Source organism: Chlorocebus sabaeus, chromosome 25 (assembly GCF_047675955.1).
Source record: "Chlorocebus sabaeus isolate Y175 chromosome 25, mChlSab1.0.hap1, whole genome shotgun sequence".
NCBI lineage: Eukaryota > Metazoa > Chordata > Mammalia > Primates > Cercopithecidae > Chlorocebus > Chlorocebus sabaeus.
Window position 1 is genome coordinate 56,156,775 of NC_132928.1, and position 21,180 is coordinate 56,177,954.

The 21,180-nt window shown below is 41.0% G+C and overlaps 1 protein-coding gene across 1 annotated transcript in view; it reads left to right on the top strand.

Moving 5' to 3' along the window:
* Nucleotides 1–21,180, top strand: part of SLC9C2 (solute carrier family 9 member C2 (putative)) — a 96,296-nt gene that overhangs the window by 24,709 nt on the left and 50,407 nt on the right. The window contains exons 7-10 of the mRNA XM_037985941.2: nucleotides 847–946; nucleotides 4,252–4,395; nucleotides 16,526–16,694; nucleotides 19,241–19,322. Of these exons, the coding sequence (XP_037841869.2) occupies nucleotides 847–946; nucleotides 4,252–4,395; nucleotides 16,526–16,694; nucleotides 19,241–19,322 (495 nt within the window). The remainder of the gene's footprint in view (nucleotides 1–846; nucleotides 947–4,251; nucleotides 4,396–16,525; nucleotides 16,695–19,240; nucleotides 19,323–21,180) is intronic.

A 21,180-nucleotide genomic window follows, 5' to 3' on the forward strand; every position in this document is an offset into this window, starting at 1 on the left:
TCCAAAAACAACCAGCTCTGCTTTGCCCCAAAGCTCTTCCAATCCTATTTTTCATGTTCTTTGTCTTCCTTTCTGTCTGACGGTTTTAGTGTTCTATTTGAAGACTCTGCAGCCTAAGACTGCAGAGTATTTATGGTATTCAAATATCCTTCAGGTTGGGTTTCCTGCCTCAGACTATTAATACATTTACACATTTGTTTAGAGCCCAGCAAATTACGAGTTTAATTAGGGAGGTCTATATCTGCAAAAGAAAAGCAGGTGTAAGGAACTGGAGTCATCGGAAGTACTGAGCTTGGCTCACAACTCCCAGCACATGTAGTGCAGTATTTCTGAGATGCTTAAAGGACACCCTCAGGGCTGTTGAACTTACTTTTCCATTAGCCCTATCCTCAGTGATGGTCTCCAGCAGGACCTGGCAAACTGTGACTCTTGGGCCAAATCTGCGTGTTAGCTAAAAATGGTTTTTACATTTTAAAATGGCATAAAAGAATATCTTGTGGCACGTGAAAATTACGTGAAATTCAGACTTCAGTGTCTATAAACCAAATTTCACTGGACACATTCGTTTACATATTATCTATGGCTGCTTTTGTACTACAACAGCTGAGTTGAGCCATTGTAATAGAGGCTGTATGCATCACAAACACTAAATATTTACTATCTGACCCTTTATAGAAAAAGTTTGCCAGTCCTGGGTTTACTGGATTAGGTCAATCCCTCGAAGCAATTTTCTAAGAACTACTACTTCTCTTAAGATTCCCACCAATTCTTTATTCAAGATAAAGTATCTCAGTGTACAGATATGAATACAATGCATTTGATTGATTTGTTTCTTTTTCTCCCCAGTGGAACTTTTAGGAATGTCAGGCACTCTTGCCTTAGTCGCTGTAGGACTGAATTTAGATTCTTTAACCTTTAAACCGAAGATAGAATTCGTGATTACTAAGTAAGTTTCCTATCGTGCCCTTTGATGGATCTCATAGCAGTTTAGTGCATAAGGGGTCTCGCCTTCATGGACACTAGTAAAACTCTTTTTCCATAACCTTTTTTTATCTTGAAAATTTTATTTTTGTTATCAGTTACATTTGAAAATAATTTAAGGTGCCAACAATCAGCATTAATTGATACTCCTGTTATGAATAAAGTGTCAGTGGCTCAGAAACCACGGTGTTTTTGTTGCATGTAACCTGATAAAAATTTACTTTGAACCATGGAGATTTAAAAAGATACATTTTTCCTTTGTTTCCTTCATAATGTGCCTAAATAACAGTATATTAATGTGGGAAGAGCTGGAAAAGAAGAGTAGCAGAAAAATGTTACATCAACAAAACTCTTACCTACCCTTTACTCCTGGTAATAAATGCCATATGGACATCTCTGTATAGAGGGAAAATCATTTGCCTGTCTGTGCAGAGAAATGTCAGCCTTTCCCTGAAAGACTATGATAAATTAGAGAATTGGTTCAGAATTACTGAATACCAAATCATCGTCTAATATAGAAATTCCCACATCAGATGAAAACAAATGTCGAACTGAGAAAAATAAGCCATAATCCTGAGTTTTCCCATGAAAATTAATTTATTTAATGTAAGGACTATGCATTACTGTGAAATTATGTCCATCCTACTTTTTTGTTGTTTATAATGTCCTTTCTTTTATGACATTCCAATGATATAAGATGGTATTTTCTTTTCTACTTGGCAAAATGAAAAAGCATGGGTGGCCGGGCACGGTGGCTCACGCCTGTAATCCCAGCACTTTGAGAGGCCAAGGCAGGCAGATCAAGAGGTCAGGAGATCCAGACCATCCTGGCTAACATGGTGAAACCCCATCTCTACTAAAAATATAGAAAAAATTAGCCGGGCGTGGTGGTGGGCGCCTGTAGTCCCAGCTACTTGGGAGGCTGAGGCGGGAGAATGGCAGGAACCCAGAGGCGGAGCTTGCAGTGAGCCAAGTTCGCGCCACTGCACTCCAGCCTGGGCAACAGAGCTAGACTCCATCTCAGAAAACAAAAACAAACAAACAAACAAACAAACAAAAAACATGGGTACCTAAAACTATTCCAGTTTTGTGTATATGTGAATGAAACATTACAGTGTTTTTAAATCCAGAAGCTTGGGAATAACCAGTTCATAGAACATCTACTTGGTGTAATGCTCAATTTAGACAGTTTCCCGAGCTCAGTGGTGCTATCTGTTGACATCATTATAAATTACTTTTTATTCACTCAATTGTTTATTTTTTCACCCATTCCACCAATCCTTTCTTAATGTCTGCTGTGGTCTGGATATTGCATCTTAGGTGTGGGGCTACAAAAATAAGTCCCTTCTCAGAGGTGCTCATGGTTAAGTGGCAGACATGTTTTTATAAGAAAGTAACAATATGTGTGAATAATTACGTATTTATTCAAGTTCTACTTTATACATAATGCATTTTTTAGGTCCTGTGGAGAGATTTGAAACAAAAATTTTTTGAGACAGGATCTTGCTTTGCCTCCCAGGCTGAGAGGCAATGGCGCTATCAAAGCTTACTACAGCCTCCACCTCCAGGGCTCAAGCGTTCCTCCCACCTCAGCCTCTCAAGTAGCTGGGACTACAGGCATCCACCAGGATACCCGGCTAATTTTTTGTATTTTTTGTAGAGGTGGGGTTTCACCATGTTTCCCAGGCTGGTCTCGAACTCCTGGGCTCAAGCAATCTGTCCTCCTTAGCCTCCCAAAGTGTTGGCATGAGCCACTGTACCCACATGACATTTTTTTTAAAGTATTTAACTCAGGCCGGGTGTGGTGGCTTCTGCCTGTAATCCCAGCACTTTGGGAGGCTGAGGCAGGTGGATCATGGGGTCAGGAGATCAAGACCACCCTGGCTAACACAGTGAAACCCTGTCTCTACTAAAAATACAAAAAATTAGCTGGGTGTGGTGGCGGGTGCCTATAGTCCCAGCTACTAGGGAGTCTGAGGCAGGAGAATGGCGTGAACCCGGAAGGTGGAGCTTGCAGTGAGCCGAGATCGTGCCACTGCACTCCAGCCTGGGCGACAGAGCAAGACTCCATCTCAAAAAAAAAAAAAAAGAAAAAAAAGAAAGTTTTTAACTCAGTCAGTTATTCCGTGACTTCTGAATTTTTTGAAAACTATGCACTGGGGTTTGAGGTCCCCCACTCAAACTCTTCCCTGTAGGGGTTCAGAATCAATTGAATCAAGAGACAGAAATCACTTGGAGAATGAAATTATCTCCTTGATTGGGGTACTGCTGTGTGTATCAAAGAACATGGTTTATGTCTGCAGCTAAAACGAGGCTTCCTTATGCTTCTTTCCGAGCATAAATTTTGAGATCCACCTGTAAGGAGACTGGTTTGTGGGGCAGACACACTTACCCAGTCAGCTGAAAGGGAAAGTCTCAAGAGAGAGAATCTAGAGGAGGCAGGCCTTGAGATCTGCTTGTGGAAGTCATACTTGGCTCTGACCCAGGCATGCTACCACATGGAACCGTATAGAACAGAACATGTATTCTACTGAGGCCTCAGCCCCCTGACCTAACCCATGTGCTTTGGTCTACTCAGTAAGGATCTCTGGGGGTGGTTCTGTTAATTTTTAGAATTCAGTCTGGGTGATTGTAATGCTTTCTTCTGCTTAAAAACTACGTTAGTACAGACAGCACCGTAGGAATTCAGAGCAGGACTACTTCCACCTAGGGGGCTTAAGATGCTTTCATGGACAACCTGAGATTAGAGTTAGCCTTACAAGACTTTTAGGAATGCAGTAGACAGGAAAGCAGACAGGGGAGACTTCCAAAGTAAATAGAAGAGTACGTGTGGGTCACAGAGGGAGAGGTTGTGCAGAAAGCATTGAGATGATCCTGTTAGCATTGCAAAGTTACTGAGGTACCTCCTAGTAGCAACTACAACTCTGGGTTTAGCAGTAGCAGGCCCAACAGTTGACATGCTCCCGCTGAATCCCAGAGAAACTGATAAATCAGCACCTTGTGGGGAGGTCCTCATTGTTCTGCCTTCCTCTTATTATTCTACTGTGAGAAGCAGCCCTTGGGTATTAGTGTGATGAAGGTAATGAAAAATATGGAACTGGGTGTGTTTAGATCCAACAAAATTCTTTTAAGTGTTGACTATAACAGAGATGAAGGCAAGGGCCTCTGCTAAGACATCATGGAAGATATAAGATACATGCTTTTATGTGAAAAGGAAATATATTTTTAAGATGATTGCTGAAAATGTCATTTCTATTTCATTCATCCTAGGTTCTTAAGAATTTTTTCATGTGTATATGAACATTTAATATACACTTTCTTTGGCATTGTGATTGGATGTGGAGAACTCGACCATTATGAACTTTACACTATAACTTTCATAGTCATTTTATTTACAACAGTGAATTTGGTAAGGTAAGAATAATATTTTAAAGTTTGTTTACTGACTTAGATTCTCAAGGCCAGAATTAGAATTACGAAGCAGTGACATACAGCAAAAAGGACTCTGGACATGGAGCCAGGAAACCTGCATTGTTGTCAAGGCCTTGACAATAGCTTGCTGTGCAACTTGGGGTATTTATTTTTCAAGATTTTATCCATAAAATGAGAGGGATTGGCATCACCCAGAAGCTAGATAGAAATGCAAATTCATGGGCCCATCTCAACCTATTGAATTGAATCTCTAAATATGAGATCCAGGAAACAGTTTCAACATGCTCTTCAGGTGGTTTGTATGCATGTTAAAGTTGAGCATTACTGGACCAGATTAATTGCTCTTAACATTTTTGTAGAATTTCATCATAATTTATTATCATTGATAGCTATGAGAAAGCCACTATCATGCTATATACCAATAGCTATGATAATGCACTTACCATGTACCGTATGCCATTAATATGAATATAACCTTGTGATGTATGTGCTATTGCATCACCTCACAGATGAAGCCCAGAGAATGTAAAAACCTGCCTAGAGTCACTCAACTCATAAGAGCAAAGTTGGGATTTAAACCTGACTCCATGAGCATCCTTATTCAAGAATGCCATTGCCCACTGATGGTAGTTGTGTCTTCCATAAGAATTTATGACAATGTTTCCAAAAACACTGTCATTTTCACTCAGGATGGTGACCAAGGTAGCTTGTCTTATAGTATGTTCCCATGGAAACTTGAGTCTGCTGACTCAAGGCACTGCATGCAACCCAGATTGTCACTCTCACACAGAAGGCTATGTATACAGCCCTGAGTCCCACCCCATCCCCCACCCCATCAGAGTGGGGCCTAAATTGGTGCCTGCCTGCTGTTCCCATGCAGCTGTGAAATCAGTAGCCATCTTACCGTCTTTTCTCTGGCTCTCTGTCTGGACTCTTAAAAAATAGGTTTTAAGTTAGTCATTGCTCCCTAGTATAATTTAGATGTTTATGTTTATTTCTGGGTCCAAATTCCATCTCCCACACTTGTTAGCTTTGTGACAATGTATGTGACTTTGGGTCATTACTTTTTTTTTTTTGAGACGGGGTCTCACTCAGTTGCCCAGGCTGGAGTGTAGTGGCCAGATCTTAGCTCACTGCAAGCTCCGCCTCCGGGGTTTACGCCATTCTCCTGCCTCAGCCTCCTGAGTAGCTGGGACTACAGGCGCCCACCACCTTGCCTGGCTAGTTTTTTGTATTTTTAGTAGAGACGGGGTTTCATCGTGTTCGCCAGGATGGTCTTGATCTCCTGACCTCGTGATCCGCCCGTCTCGGCCTCCCAAAGTGCTGGGATTACAGGCTTGAGCCACCGCGCCCGGCTTTTGGGTCATTACTTAATCTAAGTTTCAATTACTTATCTGTAGAATGGGCATAATAATAGATCATTTCAGAGGGCTGCTGTGAGGACTCAATGAGGTAATGCAAGTACGAGAATTTAGCACCATGCCTGGCACATAGTAAATGCTCAGTGAAGTGAGTTTTTGCCATGATTGTGGCTATTCTTATTTTCTCAGGATAAGAGACAACTTTTGAAGCTTCAAAATAATGAAAGGATTCCCCAAAGAAATTATCAGTAGGTTTTTAAAACAAAACATTATTAATAAAATTAAAACATGAAAACAAACCACCACTGTATTTGTTAATTCTTTCAGTTGATATTTATCAAGCCCCTGCTAAATGTCAGGCATTGCTCCAGGCACTTAGGACACCTCAATGGATGAAACAGTCTGAAAACATGAAAATTTCTGCCATCGTGGAGTTTACAATGTAACTGAGGTTTTCAGAAAAAAAACCCAAAATCATGTTAAATAATGAATATAATATATTAGAAAATATAAAGACTATGAAAATAAATAAAGCATGGTGAGGAAGTTGGTTGTGCCAGCACTAGATGGCAAGCTGCAATCCAAACCCGGTGGGCAGGGTAGGCCTCAATGAGAAAGTGACATTTGAGTAAAGATATGAAAGAGGTGAGGGAGCCAGGCAGATACAGGAGGAAAGACTCATAATTGTATATGCCCTAAGGGAGGGGCCAGCCTGGTATGTGCAATAAACAGCAGGGAGGCCTTGGTCACTGAAACAGAGAGGGGAGAGCAGGAGATGAAGATAGAGAGGTAAGTATGAAAAAAAGTGAGAGAAAGAACCCATATATGAATGCCTTTGTGAGTTAAGAAAACACCTGGGAGGATGTACAGCAGCCCCTTAAGAGTGGTTACTTTCGTCTGGGGAATGGGATTTGTGAAGGGGAACAAAGTCAGGGCATTTTAGCTTTTAAAATGTTTACCGAGGATGGAGCGATGGCAGAATAGAAGGCTCCACTGATCATCCCTCTCACCGCCCCCGCAGGAACACCACATTTTAACAACTATCCGCACACAAAAAAGCACCTTCATAAGAACCAAAAATCAAGTGAGTGATCACAGTACCTACTTTAAAATTCATATTGCAGAAAGAGGCACTGAAGAGGTAGGAAAAACAGTCATGGATTGCTGACACCACCCCTCCCCCGTCCTCCCCTGACAAAGCAGCTGTGTGGTGCAGACAGAGAATCTGTGCACTTGGAGAAGGCAGACCACAGCAACTGCGGGAGTTTGCATTGAGCCTAGTGCTGCCTTGTAACAGTGGAAAGCAAAACTGTGCTGAACTCAGCCAGCACCTGCCCACAGAGGGAATATTTAGACCAGTCCTGGCCAAGGGCAAGTGCCCATTCCAGCGGGAGGAACTTGAGTTTCTCGGCAAGTTTGCCACTGTGGGCTAAAGTGCTCTGGGATACTAAGTGAACTTGGAAGGCAGTCTAGGATACAGGGACTGCAATTCTTAGGCAAGTCCTGATGCTGTTCTGGCTCAGAGTCAGTGGACCGGGGCAGTGCGTGACCTAGTGAGACAGCAGACAGGGTGGCTGGGGGAATATTTGTGCCACCCATCCCATAACCTCAGGCAGCGCAGCTCAGAACAATGAAAGTGACTCCTTCCTTCTGCTTGAGGAGAGGAGAGTGAAGAGTAAAGAGAACTTCGTCCTGCATCTCGGATACCAGCTCAACCACAGCAGAATAGGGCACTGGGCAGAATTGTGAGGCCCCCTGTTCAGGCTCCAGTTCCCGGACAACATTTCTAGACACACTCTGGGTCAGAAGAGAAACTGCTATCTTGAAGGGAAGGACCCAGACCTGGCAGGATTCATCACCTGCTGACTAAAGAGCCCTCGGGCCTTGAGTAAATACAGCAATACACAGGTGGTATGCTATGGGCCTTGGGTGAGACTCAGATGTGCTGGCTTCAGGGACCAGCTTGGCCACAGTGGGGTAGAGCACCAAGTAGGCTTTTGGGGTCCCCAAGACCAGGTTTAGGCTCTTAGACAGCATTCTTGAACTTGCCCTGAGCGAGAGGGGAGACCTCTGCTCTGAAGGGTGAGTCTCAGGCCTGGCAGCATTCATTACAAGCTGGCTGAAGAGCCCTTGGGTCTTAAGTGGACATGGGTGGTGGTGTGGCAGAAATCCCAGGGGACTGGTGGTAGTGGTGGCCATGGGGAAAGGCTTTCCTGCCTGTGGAAAAAGGAGGAAAGAGCAGGAAGAACTTTGTCTTGTGGTTTGAATACCAACTTAATCACAAAAAAAAAGAACACCAGGCAGATTTCTAAATCTTTTCACCCTATTTTTTATTTCTTTTTGAGACAGGGTCTTGCTATGTTGCCCAGGCTGGTCTTGAACTCCTGGGCTCAAGCAATTCTCCTGAATTGCTTGAGAAGAAAGAATTAGAAAGACCCAGAATAACCAAAGATATCCTGAGCAAAATAAATAAATAAATAAATAAATCAATAAATAAATAAATAAAACTGGAGGAATCACATTACTTGACTTCAAATTATACTGCAGAGCTATAGTAATGAAAGCAGCATTGGAATGGCATAAAAACAGACAGACCAATGGAACAGAAAAGAGAACCCAGAAATAAATCCATATGTCTACAGTGAACTCTTTTTTGACAAAGGTGACAAGAATGTATATTGGAGAAAGAACAGTCTCTTCAATAAATAGTGCTGGGAAAACTGGATATCCATATGCAAGGGAATGAAACTAGGCCCCTGATTCTCATCATAGGCAAAAATCAAATTCAAATGGAATACACAGGTAAATCTAAGACTGTAACCTATGAAACTACTGCAAGAAAACATTGGGGAAACCCTCTAGGACACTGGTCAGGGCATAGATTTCTTGAGGAATAATCCACAAGCACAGGCAATCAAAGAAAAAAATGGACAAATGAGATAACATAAAGTTAAAAAGCTTCTGTATAGTAAAGGAAACAATCAACAAATTGAAGAGACAACTCACAGAATGGGAGGAAACCACCCACCTGTGCAGTGGTGCGTGCCTGTAGTCCCAGCTACTCGGGGGGCTAAGGCAGGAGAATCGCTTGAAAAACCCGGGAGGCAGAGGTTGCAGTGAACTGAGATCGCACCACTGCACGCCAGCCTGGGTGACAGAGTGAGACTTTGTCTCAAAAAAAAAAAAAAAAAAAAAAAAAAAAAAAGAAAGAAAAGAAAAAATAAAAACAAAAAGAAAACTACCCATCTGATGAGAGTTTCATAACAAGAATATATAAGGAGCTCAAACAAGTCAATAGGAAAAAATCTAAAAATCTGATTAAAAATTGGGCAAAAGATCTGAGTAGACATTTCTCTAAAGAAGACATACAGATGGCAAACAGATATATGAAAACATGCCCAACATCATTGATCATCAGGGAAATGCAACTCAAAACTACAATAAGATATCATCTCATCCCAGTTCAAATGGCTTATATCCAAAAGACAGGCAATAACAAATCCTGGTGAGGATGTGGAGAAAAGGGAACTCTCATACACTGTTGGTGGGAATGTAAATTAGTACAACCACTACAAAGAATATTTTGGAGGTTCCTCAAAAAACTAAACACAGAGTTATCATATGATTCAGCAATGACATTGCTGCATATATACCCCAAATAAAGGAAATCAGTATATTGAAGAGGATATGCACTCCCATGTTTATTACAGCACTATTCACGATAACCAAGATTTGGAAACAACCTAAGTGTCCATTAACAGATGAATGGATAAAGAAAATGTGGTACATATACACAATGGAATACTATTTAGTCATAAAGAGGAATGAGATCCTATCATTTGCAACAATATGGAAAGAACTGGAGGTCATTATGTTAAGTGAAATAAGCCAGGCACAGAAAGACAGATTTCACGTTTTCACTTATTCGTGGGATGTAAAAGTTAAAACAATTGAACTCATGAGGGTAGAGAGTTCAAAGGGGGTTACCAGAGGCTGGGAAGGGTAGTAGGGGGATAAGGGGGGAAAGTAAGGATGGTTATCAGGTATGAAAAACAGAAGGAATGAGTAAGACCTAGTATTTGATGGCACAACAGGGTGACTATAGTTGATAATAATTTAATTGTACAATTAAAAATAACTAAGAAAGTCTGGCCGGGCGCGGTGGCTCAAGCCTGTAATCCCAGCACTTTGGGAGGCCGAGACGGGCGGATCACGAGGTCAGGAGATCGAGACCATCCTGGTTAACATGGTGAAACCCCGTCTCTACTAAAAAATACAAAAAACTAGCCGGGCGAGGTGGCGGGCGCCTGTAGTCCCAGCTACTCGGGAGGCGGAGGCAGGAGAATGGCGTGAACCCGGGAGGCGGAGCTTGCAGTGAGCTGAGATCCGGTCACTGCACTCCAGCCTGGGCGGCAGAGCGAGACTCTGTCTCAAAAAAAAAAAAAAATAAAAAAAATAACTAAGAGAGTCTAATTGGATTATCTGTAACACAAAGGATAAATGCTTGAGGGCATGGATACCGCATTTAGCATGATGTCATTATTATACATTGCATGCCCTGTATCAAATATCTCATGTACCCCTTAAATACACACACCTACTCTGTACCCACAAAAATTGAAAATTAAAAAATTTTTCATATACTTTTTTACTATTTGAGATGTTTTTTCAGTATTCATGTATTGTTTTATCATTTAAAACCAAGATAAAGAACTAGTTTGGCCTTGCCTTCTCTTCCCAGTGCTTCCTGGAGTTGGGAAAAGCTGGGTTGAGGGGGCATTTAAAAAATAATAAACATTATGGAGGATATGACAAGTTCATAAAAGAAGAAATATTAATGGCTAAAACATGTTTAAGTTTTAAACCCACTAGAAATTTTTAAAAATAAAATGAAAAGTAGTAAAATCAGTGGTTTCTAAAATTCGTGCGTTCAGCCCTGTGAGAGTGTGATAAAGACCCTGTGAAACACTGGCCCTGCCCCCCTCGTCAGCCGGCTCAAAGGACCCTCTGCTGCTTGCTCTCTTCACTCCAAACACGTGTGACAAAGTTCCTCAGATACTTGTTCCTTCAGGTCCTTCCATAGCTGTCCTCTGGCTGTCCTTCATCCTGGCCCTTGGTACCTTCAGATTACAGGACAAACCATCCTTCCTCAGGGAAAGCCTCCATGCTTCTGGTCCCTGCCGTCCACCTCCACCAGGGGAGGCACTGCTCTCCCACACTCTTTGTCACTGTGTAGTTCTCCTTTTAGCACTTCCTGCAAGTTTTATAGAACACTTACTTGTATAGTTAGTGATTTAATGTTTGTATTCCACTTGTAAGAATGTGATTTAAAATGTGGAGTGGACAATGGGCTCATCAAATTATATATGCTAAATATGTGCAGATTTCTGTATACCAATGAAGCTGTTAAAATTTAAAAAAAAATCTGGACGATGAATTTTTTCAAAGTGTTTTCATTGTAGTCGTATTCATAGAGATGAAAAATTAGAAAGAATCCAAAGGTCCCGAGGGGTGTGAATTATGGACAAGAAAATCTTGCACTTTCCATTTATAAAATCACTTACCCTTGATGGGTATATTTTTAAGATTAATAGAAAATTTTTCCTAATCTGTTAAGCTCCACTATGTAGAAAATGTTTAAAGAATATTTAAAATTAATAATCTTTGAAGGTAGACCGAAAGTTACAATTTGTGAGATTGCTTGCATTTTTGATAATCAGAAAAATAAACATTATGAAACTCATTAAAAGATATTTTAAAAATTTCAGACCTCAGGATTTCACTTTGATGAAGTACAAAATTAGAAAAAACAAGTATAATTGATTTCCACCTTGACAAAGATTAATTTGGCCTCTTTGATGTTGCAGTCAACACTTCTAGGGAGCTCTGGATTTTTTTCAATAGTCATTGGGAGCAGGGGCTAGTTTCTGACTTGAACGATGACCTTAATGAATTTTTTTTCCCTATAGAGTTGTAATGGGCATATAACTTAATTCCTATTAAAATAGTGCCCAGATTTTTAGTACTCAAAAAAATGAAATTTTATTTCTAGAACTGGCTTTACTATATAGCTGTGAGCTGGATCCTGGTGGATTTAGTTTACATACAATCAGGTAAATTCATTCCAATCTAGTGACTTCCTAGGTCAGTTCAGGATTGTTAGATTAGTTACAGTCGTGTGTGTGTGTGTGTGTGTGTGTGTGTGTGTGTGTCCTTTATGTGATTGGTCAGTCCTTGGGGGAATGGGTGGGAGTGGCTGATCCTTTTCATGTGTGATTGGCCGGTGGTGGTGACAATGGAAGGGACCAGTGATGTTCATTTTATCTGGTCAAGCCTGTTCTGGGACCAGTTGCTGATGTCCTTGAAGGCTGTCGCCTGGACAGGGGCTCTAGTCCAGACTCTGTTGTATCTAAGTCCCTCAGGTTAGTCATACTCCTGAGGGACTGTCAGACTTCCCATCCATACTCCATTCATCAGCAGGACCCCACATTTCTCTGACCAGTTTCCCCCAGTGTGAAGAGCTGGAACTAAGGGTAGAATAGAGACACTGTCTCCTATCAACTTTTTAGTCTGAGGTCAGAGGATGCTGATTCAGCTAATTCTACTTCCAGGTCTTGGTTGTATAGCTATGCAAACTTGCCTTAAAAATAAGGAGTCTTTCAGCTCGGAAGCCAAACAATATGGTACATGTTTTTCCCCGGTCTCTGGTGACATCCCTTACCCCCAGCTCCATCCCAGGCAAACAGCAACCCCAGGTCTCTTTCTCTAAAAAGGAGTGACCGTGACCATGTAAATACAATAGGACTTGCTGTGTGAAGTCTCAAGGTTCACAGAGATGCATAAAACACAGTACCTCTCCTCAAGAAGTTTAAAATCTAGTTGGAGGGGATAAAATAAATATATAAATAACTATGACATAAGGAAAGATAAGCTTCATATAGGAGGCTTAAGAAATATGTTATGGGGCCAGGCACAGTGGCTCACACATATAATCCCAGCACTTTGGGAGGCCAAGGTGGGTGGATCATGTGAGGTCAAGAGTTTAAGACCAGCCTGGCCAACATGGTGAAACCCTGTTTCTACTAAAATACAAAGATTAGCTGGGCGCGGTGGCACATGCCTGTAATCCCAGCTACTCGGAAGGCTGACGCAGGAGAATCTCTTGAACCCAGGAGACAGAGGTTACAGTGAGCCAAGATCACTCCACTGCACTCCAGCCTGGGTTATAGAGCATGACTCTGTCTAAAAAAATAAATAAATAAATAAAAAAGAAAGAAAAAGAAAGAAGGAAAGAAAGAAAGAAAAAGAAAGAGAAAGAAAGAAGAAAGAAAGACAGAAGGAAAGAAAAGAAAAAGAAAGAAAAGAAAGAAAAGAAAGAAAGAAAGAAGAAAGAAAGAAAGAAAGAAAGAAAGAAAGAAAGAAAGAAAGAGAAAGAAAGAAAGAAAGAAAGAAAGAAAGAAAGAAAGAAAGAAAGAAAGAAAGAAAGAAAGAAAAGGAACAAGAAACGTGTTATGAGGCTTCATAGCTAGCTGAGGGGTTCTGTGGAATGCCTGCCCTGTGCTAGACTTACAAATTCGAAGGAGTCATAGGTTGGGTTTCCTGGGAGCAGAATCTGAGAGGGAGGGTTGGGAGAGTTGGGAGAGTTGTTGGCAAAAGGTTTATTGGGCAAGTGTGGAAGGCAGAATTGGGCAAGGGGAGAAGCTGACCCACAGCACAGTTTCATCCAAGGCTCCCCTGAGCTTTGGGAAACTGTGGAGCTGGAAGGGCCCTTCAGAGTCATCCCACACTGAGACAAGGGAACAGGCCTTTGTATCTTCATAATGCAGTCATTGGCCAAGGGCTATCCCTTGAGAGGCAACAACTTTGAGGAGGGCAAGTCCCTGTAGCCCAGAGCAATGTGCAGTGAGAGGCAGAGCCATGCAGGCCCATTTAAATCCTCAAATTCCTACCAGTTGGAGGATGGGCTGTCAGCCCCGAAAAGGATGTCTAAGTGGAACACCACAATATCCCACCCACCAAAAGAACCCACAGAGTGCTGTTCCGCAATACATGAATGTGTTTTCTTTTTCGTATTATAGTTCTTTATGTATGACCTTCCTTCTATTCAGCTAAAAAAGATTAAGATTTTATGATGAAATTCCAAAATAAAGAGTTTATATGTAGCTCTTGATTTCTGAATATTTTTGAGACCACACAATGAGACAACGGTTCTGAACGCCAGGCTTTGCTGAAGAAGAGAAGACTTTGTTAAATTCTGAAAATATCCTTTTTTCATATCAAGAGACAAGCTTGGTAGATTCGGGTTACATAATTTTCTTTTATGCCATGGTGAAGATAATGGAGGATATGACAAACAGGAAGGGGAAGTAGAACATTGCTGATTATATAGGGGGTTGAGACCAGGGTGAGGACACTGTCCACTCCCATCACATCCCCACCTGTACCTCCGGTTTGGAACTCTGAGAAAATACAGCCTCCTAGAGTGACACGGGCCTAAGGCTACTGAGCAGAAATGGTAAGTAGACAATAGGCCTGAGATAGTACTTTTGATCCTTACTTAATCTGTTTCTGACATGGAAAGAATCTGAAGTTCTTTCCTCCTCTGTGGTGAATTCAGAAGATATTTGGTGAGTTTGCCAGAAGGGTCACCAAAGTGACCCCAAGTCGGAGGGCTACATGGGAGACCATTCAAACCTAGGGTCGAATGGGAGTGGCAGCAGACCTCAAGGGATCTGCAGTGCTGGGTGGTGGTGGTGGTCATTTAGTTGGTAGAAGAGACAGGTCATCTGAGCAATTACCATGCACTGGCCTTGCTGAAAAAAATAGACCAAGAATACTTCCCAGTAGATGTCTCAAGAACAGGGGCCAAAGGCCAAACACAAGTAACACAAGTCACCTAAATCAATAGATGTTCTCTGCAAGCCTTTCCCTGATGCCATGAGTTATGTGAATTTCCAGACCCTGTCTTGGGAAGGCAGGGCAGGGGGAGCATCTTGGAAAACAGGACAAACTGCTCTTTATAGGGAAATTTGAATTGACTGTTTGTATAGGCAAGATCAAGTTATACCCAAAGAATCTTTCAACTAGAAAAGACTAAGTTATTCCATTTGAAAGTTAACATTTCGTTCTGGCATGAGAGCTCATGTGTAAGTTGAGATTGGTCATAAAGAAAGAAACATGGCTTTAGCACACTGTTTGACTCAGGTATACATCCATTACCTCTTTTCATCTTCATAACAACACTAGGAGATAAGAATTATCATCTCCAACTATTTATCTCTGTTATTTTCTACGTTTTGAAGATATCGTACCCCAGAAAAGCAAAGGACCTTTTCCAAGGTCAAATGGCCAGTGAGTGCCAGAGATCTTGCTGAACTGATGGTTCCACGTCACCAGAGGAAAGGCTTTAATGGAGGGAATTATCCTTAAGTCGGCCCTTGATGTGTGTGGGGGTTTTCTGTAAAGACTTGAGAAAAATATTTCAGAGAGAATGAGCCAAGATAAAGAGATCGGAATACAAGAACATAATAAGCTTTGCTGATTGAATATTTTGTATGGATACATATGTATCATATATAGTTATAATTATGTGTTGATTATGTATTGAGTGCTGACCACACGCAAAGCGTCATTCTAAGCCCTGAGTATTGCCTCATTTAACTGAATTACCACAATAATCCTTTGAGGCAAGTACAATTGTTATCATCTTCATTTTACAGATGAAGAAACTGAGACACAGAGAGATTAAATAACTTGCTTATGTAGTTATGCAGTTAGTAAAAGGCAAGCCTAGGTTTAACACAGGTAGGCTGACTTCAGAGTATTTGCTATTCTGCCTCCCTGTTTTTGATATCAGGAAATGACATAAGTTGTTTCTATTTTGGTTGGACTCTGATGTTTTAGGGAAAGGTTATTTAGTAAGGCTGAAAATGTTGGTGAGAGTCACGTTGCAAAAGGCTCGCATGCAAGGCAGAGGAGTTTGCCCAAATAATTTTATACATTATAGGTGGTAATTGTAGATTTTCTGTTTCTCAATGACTGGAATTCTGTAAATTGACTTGTGCAATTATAGCTGATCAACTGATACACAATATTTTTTTGAGGCTAAGAACACATCTGCTTTCACTTTTGCTGAAATTTCATTTGTTCTAAATTATCTGAAGTACAGGATTGATATTCTCTCAGGGCCAGTCCCTTAATGATAGATTTTAAATTTTGGCACTCCTATAGAAAAGTAATCTGGAGAGCAAGAAAGTGCAAATTAAAATTATTTGTGTGACATTTAGCTTCTGATTCTTGTGGGAGCTCAATAGACATTTGGTTGGGTTAAGTTTATTAATGTGTCTAAAATAATTTTACATTTGAGTCATGATCTGCACATGCCCCCATTGTAATTTTGAATCCAGTCATGTGTGGCTTTTCAGGAGTAGATGAGCTTGTCAGCATTCTTAGAAGAGGCTTCCCTGTGAGAATTTACTACCCAAATCCAAACATTATACAGTAGTGTTGATGATAATTCCTTATATTTGTTTAGAAGTTCTAGCATTATTTTTCAAGACTTGAGTGTCATGTGCAAAATTTAAATAGTAGATTTGGTTAGTCTGAGAAAATTGGAAGGACTTAATAATAAATTGCATTTTTTTCTTTCCTGAAAATTTTTATATTGAATTTAGTATTTAGTACATGCTTTCAACTATGAATAACGTTAATAAACAAGGTGTGATTTATTTTTAATGTTTCCCTCTCCACAGGTTGCTTACTATTTTGTTAGTGAGCCCTATTTTGATGCATTCAAATTATGAATATAATTGGCGATGGGGAGTTGTAATCACGTGGTCTGGAATTAAAGGAGTTTTTAATTTACTCTTGGCTCCTGATATTTATAATCTTGCTGAACAAAAAGTAGAAGTACCACAAATGGTAGGAAAGATCATATCTCATGATTATTCATATTTGTCATTTTTACTTATCTTGCCCACTTGTCAGAGAACCCAGTAATAAAGTTCACCAGCTTTGAATTAGATTTTTAAAATGCATTCTTTTAAGTAGAAAGGAACAGAGCAGAATGTTATTTATGTTGAGAATGTGAAAGGGACCAAGTCATGGAGTAGTTATGGATGTGGTATTAGATACACTGGGGCTCTGATCTGGACTCCACCATTCACAGGCTGGGTGATCTTGAGGATGTTCCCCAGCCTTGCTGAGCTTCAACTTTCAGTTGAGAATTGACATCATGCTCAATAAAATACCAGACACTTAATAAATGCTCAATAAATGTTATTGAACACACAAATGCTATTTTCTTTTCTTTTCTTTTCTTTTTTTTTTGAGACAAGATCTTGCTCTGTCGCCCAGGCTGGAGTGCAATGGTACGATCTTGGCTCACTTCAACCTCAGCCTCTCAGGTTTAAGCAATTCTCATGCTTCAGCCTCCCAAGTAGCTGGGATTACAGGTGTGCACAACCACATCTGGATTATTATTATTATTATCATTGGTATTTTTAGTAGAGACAGGGTTTCGCCATGTTGACCAGGCTGGTCTCGAACTCCTGGCCTCAGGTGATCTGCCCATCTCGGCCTCCACTCAAAGTGCTGGGATTACAGACGTGAGCCACCAGGCCCGAGTACAAATACTATTTTTCAATAGCTGCCAGAAAGCATGAAAAAAAAATACTCTTGTCAAGAGCATTCTAATCCTTATAGTTCTTAGAACAAAAACTGAAATGCTAGGTAAGTATACCAAGATAAGAAATATTTTATACATTTTTAAATTAAGGGTCTAGTTAGATTTATGTCTTTAGGGCTAATTTAAAAAAATTTATTTCTCGAAAAATTCTGGGCAAAGACTCCATTATCTGTAGCACAAAACAAAACTTGATTTCCTTTCCACTCTTTCTCAAAGCCTTTCCCCATGGGTTAGCTGGTGGATTTCTGGGGAGTCTGGTGGTGGCTGCATCTGACAGTCCAGGCAAGATTCAAAGAGCCCAGTGCAACTGCTGGCCGTGTACTTTGTCATTTGTGACAGCACTGTGAGCTAGCTAGAGAAGTTTCCAGAAGCTGCTAGAAATCTCCAGGATCAGCCTCTCATTACCTTCTAATAAGATAAACCCCAAATCTGTTTCTGGGAGGGGAAAACCTCTTGAATGATATGAGCTCAAGAGCACTGACTCATCTACCAAGGAATCTGGAGGTAGATGTACTGGAGGTAGATGTACAGAGTTTGTCGCTATTGTCCAATTTCCATCCCAGAACTTCTCTTCTTTACTATTTTACTGCTGTCCCAAAGGCCCAAGGAATGCAGTATTTATTTAATACCTTCTTTTTGGGAGCAACTATTGACGTCTCCATCTTGCATGTAGAGAAATCCAATCAAAGAGTAGCTTTCTGTATGTAGCAGAAGAGGGAAAGACCTCAGGTGCCCTAACTCCCCAAACAGGAAGTGCTATTTTTGATGGAGTATAATATTCATATTCCTCACCACATTTTTTTCTGAGGTTTTATATCCACGGGCCTGATCTGGGCATTAATTTTGAGTTCAAATAACCAGTGGTTTTGCAAAGACTTTGGTTCTTTCCATGCTCCAAAAGAAAAGTAAAATAATCAACATTACAGCTCCTTCAATTCTCTTTTATGCAAGGAATTGGCCTAAAACCAAGTCAATGAGAAGTTAACTAGCACCTGGGCATCATTTTACAGTGTTTCTTAGTTCTGTCTGGTATTAAGAGTCCCATTGCTTCCACCCTAGACCTATAGAATCACAACCCACAGCGGGAGTCAGTATGTTTAACAAGCACTTCAGGTGATTGTTATTAGTTAAGTGTGCGAGACACTGGAGGAGAAATTACTATTAACTCCTCTTTTCAGTGAAGGATGCTGTGGCTCAGAGTGATGGTTAAATTAACTGGCCCCCGGTCACATGGCTAAGAAATGGCAAAGTCATGGCCTACAAATGTTGGTTATCTTTCTGCTTCCACACAGCACCTCTCCAGGCCTCACCACAGCTCCTGCCTTCTCCTTCAGAACCTCTGGTACAGCCGTAGTAAATGCTGGTGGCAGGCACATATCCCTCTGCTGCCCACAGTCACCACCGCCTGCGGTTGCTGGGCTTTCTCTCCACCCTGCAGTTTCCACAAGCCATGCCTGGGATGGCTACCACTGTGCTGTCTTTGCATGACTGCTGCCAGGAGTGGCAACTGTGGAGAGCTCCTCCCTCAGTGTCCTTAGCACAGAATCTCCAGTCTATTGTTTTCCTCGTTCAGATTGAAAATTAATGTCTGCCCCGTGTAGTATGTTCAGGCAATGTCCACAAAACTGCCTTTTTGCCTTAACTGACTTGTCAGAAACAGGGTTTTAAAATGTGGATTAAGATATTAATAGAATTTTGTTGGTAGCTAATTGAACAATGATTGCTGTTGGAGTACTTATTTAATATTTTGGTTCTAACTATTTATGTGCTTTGTTTTTAGTCTATACTCTATGTGCAAGTAGTATCATTATTGACAATGGGAATAAATTCATACGTGATGACTCAGTCAGCCAGGAAGTTAGGTAAAGTATATGTCTCATTCATGAATTAGCTGGGGGGAATAATACAAACAGGTTATTGTTGGGTGTCATGGGCACGTTTCTCATGAAGCTCAAGGAATTGGTTTAGAAATTATTCATTTTTCATTTATTCATATATTTAGATGCATATTGCTTGGGTTATTGATTCAGCCAGTTTAACAAAAGCCAGATGAACAGAGGCTTAAACAAGACAGAAGGGTTTTGTTTCTCTCCACCAAAAAGTCCAGAAGTGTGAGATGGTTCTAGTCTACAAGGTTGTTTAGAAATCCAAGTTCCTTTGATTGCTCTTCCATGCCCTAGGGTGCTACTCTTGTCCACAGGGTAGAAGCCTGCTCACTACCACCATGTCTACAATCCAACCAACTAGAAAGGGGAAATGGTGGGGGAGGGGTGTGTGGCAATGGAGGGTAAGCAGCCTCCCTCTGTATATATCATTATCACTCACATTCTATTGGCCAGAACTTAGTCACATGGACACACATGGGCAAGGGAAGCTGGGAAATATCATCTTTCCCTGCTGGCGATATGATCAGCCAAAACTTAGAGATTCTATTGGCAGAAGGAAGAAGAAGAGAATGGATGCTGGGAGATAACAGCAGGCTCTGCCACAGTTGGTTATTTCTAAAAGGAATCTCAGGCCATTTACAATAAAATGCATAAATATAATAAAATAACAAATAGACACATTCAGTAGAGAAATCCAGAATAAGATACTTGGTGGCAGTAGGGTCAAGGGGAGAGGGGAAAACTGGGGTGAGATTAGGCAAAGTCTTATAGCAGAGCCTTAGTATAGTTCAATATGCCATGGCCTGATCCTCAGCTTTGCTGCTACAGAGACCCAATTTTGTCTGGGTATTTAAAATTGATCAGACTACTGGAGATTTACCTATCAGGCATAACTTGCGGATATTGCAGGTTCAATTCCAGACCATATGACAAAACAAATAATGCAACAAATATCACAATAAAGCAAGTCATACAAATTATATGGTTTCCCAGTGCATGTAAAAGTTGTGTTTACATTGTAATGTAGTCAATTATAATGCAAAAGCACAGTGTTTAAGAAAACTATTTACATACCTTAATGAAAAAATGCTTTCTTGCTAAAAAAATGCTAACAATCATCTGAGCCTTCAGCAATTCACAATCTTTTTGCTGGTGCAGGGTTGATAGCTGCTGACTGATCAGATCAGGGTGGTGGTTGCTGAAGATTGGGTGGCCGTGGCAATTTCTTGAAGACAACAAAGAAGTTTGGCACATCAACTGACTCTTCCTTTCATGAAAGATTTCTCTGTAGCATGCAGTGCTGTTTGATAGCATTTTACATAGAGTAGGGCTTCCTTCAAAATTAGAGTCAATCCTCTCAAAACCTGTTGCCACTGCTTTAGCAACTAAATTTATAAAATATTCTAAATCTTTTGCTGTCCTTTCAACAATGTTCACAGCATCTTCACCAGGAGTAGATGCCAGATCAAGAAAGCACTTTGTTTACTCATCCATAAGAAGCAATTCCTCATCTATGCAAATTTTATCCTGAGATTGCAGCAATTCAGTCACATGTTCAGGCTCTTTTTATTTATTTATTTTTGAGACAGAGTCTCGCTCTGTCGCCCAGGCTGGAGTGCAGTGGCGCCATCTCGGCTCACTGCAAGCTCCACCTCCTAGGTTCACACCATTCTTCTGCCTCAGCCTCCTGAGTAGCTGGGACTACAGGCGCCTGCCACCATGCCCAGATAATTTTTTGTACTTTTAGTAGAGACGGGGTTTCACCGTGTTAGCCAGGATGGTCTGGATCTCCTGACCTCGTGATCCCCCTGCCTCGGCCTCCCAAAGTGCTGGG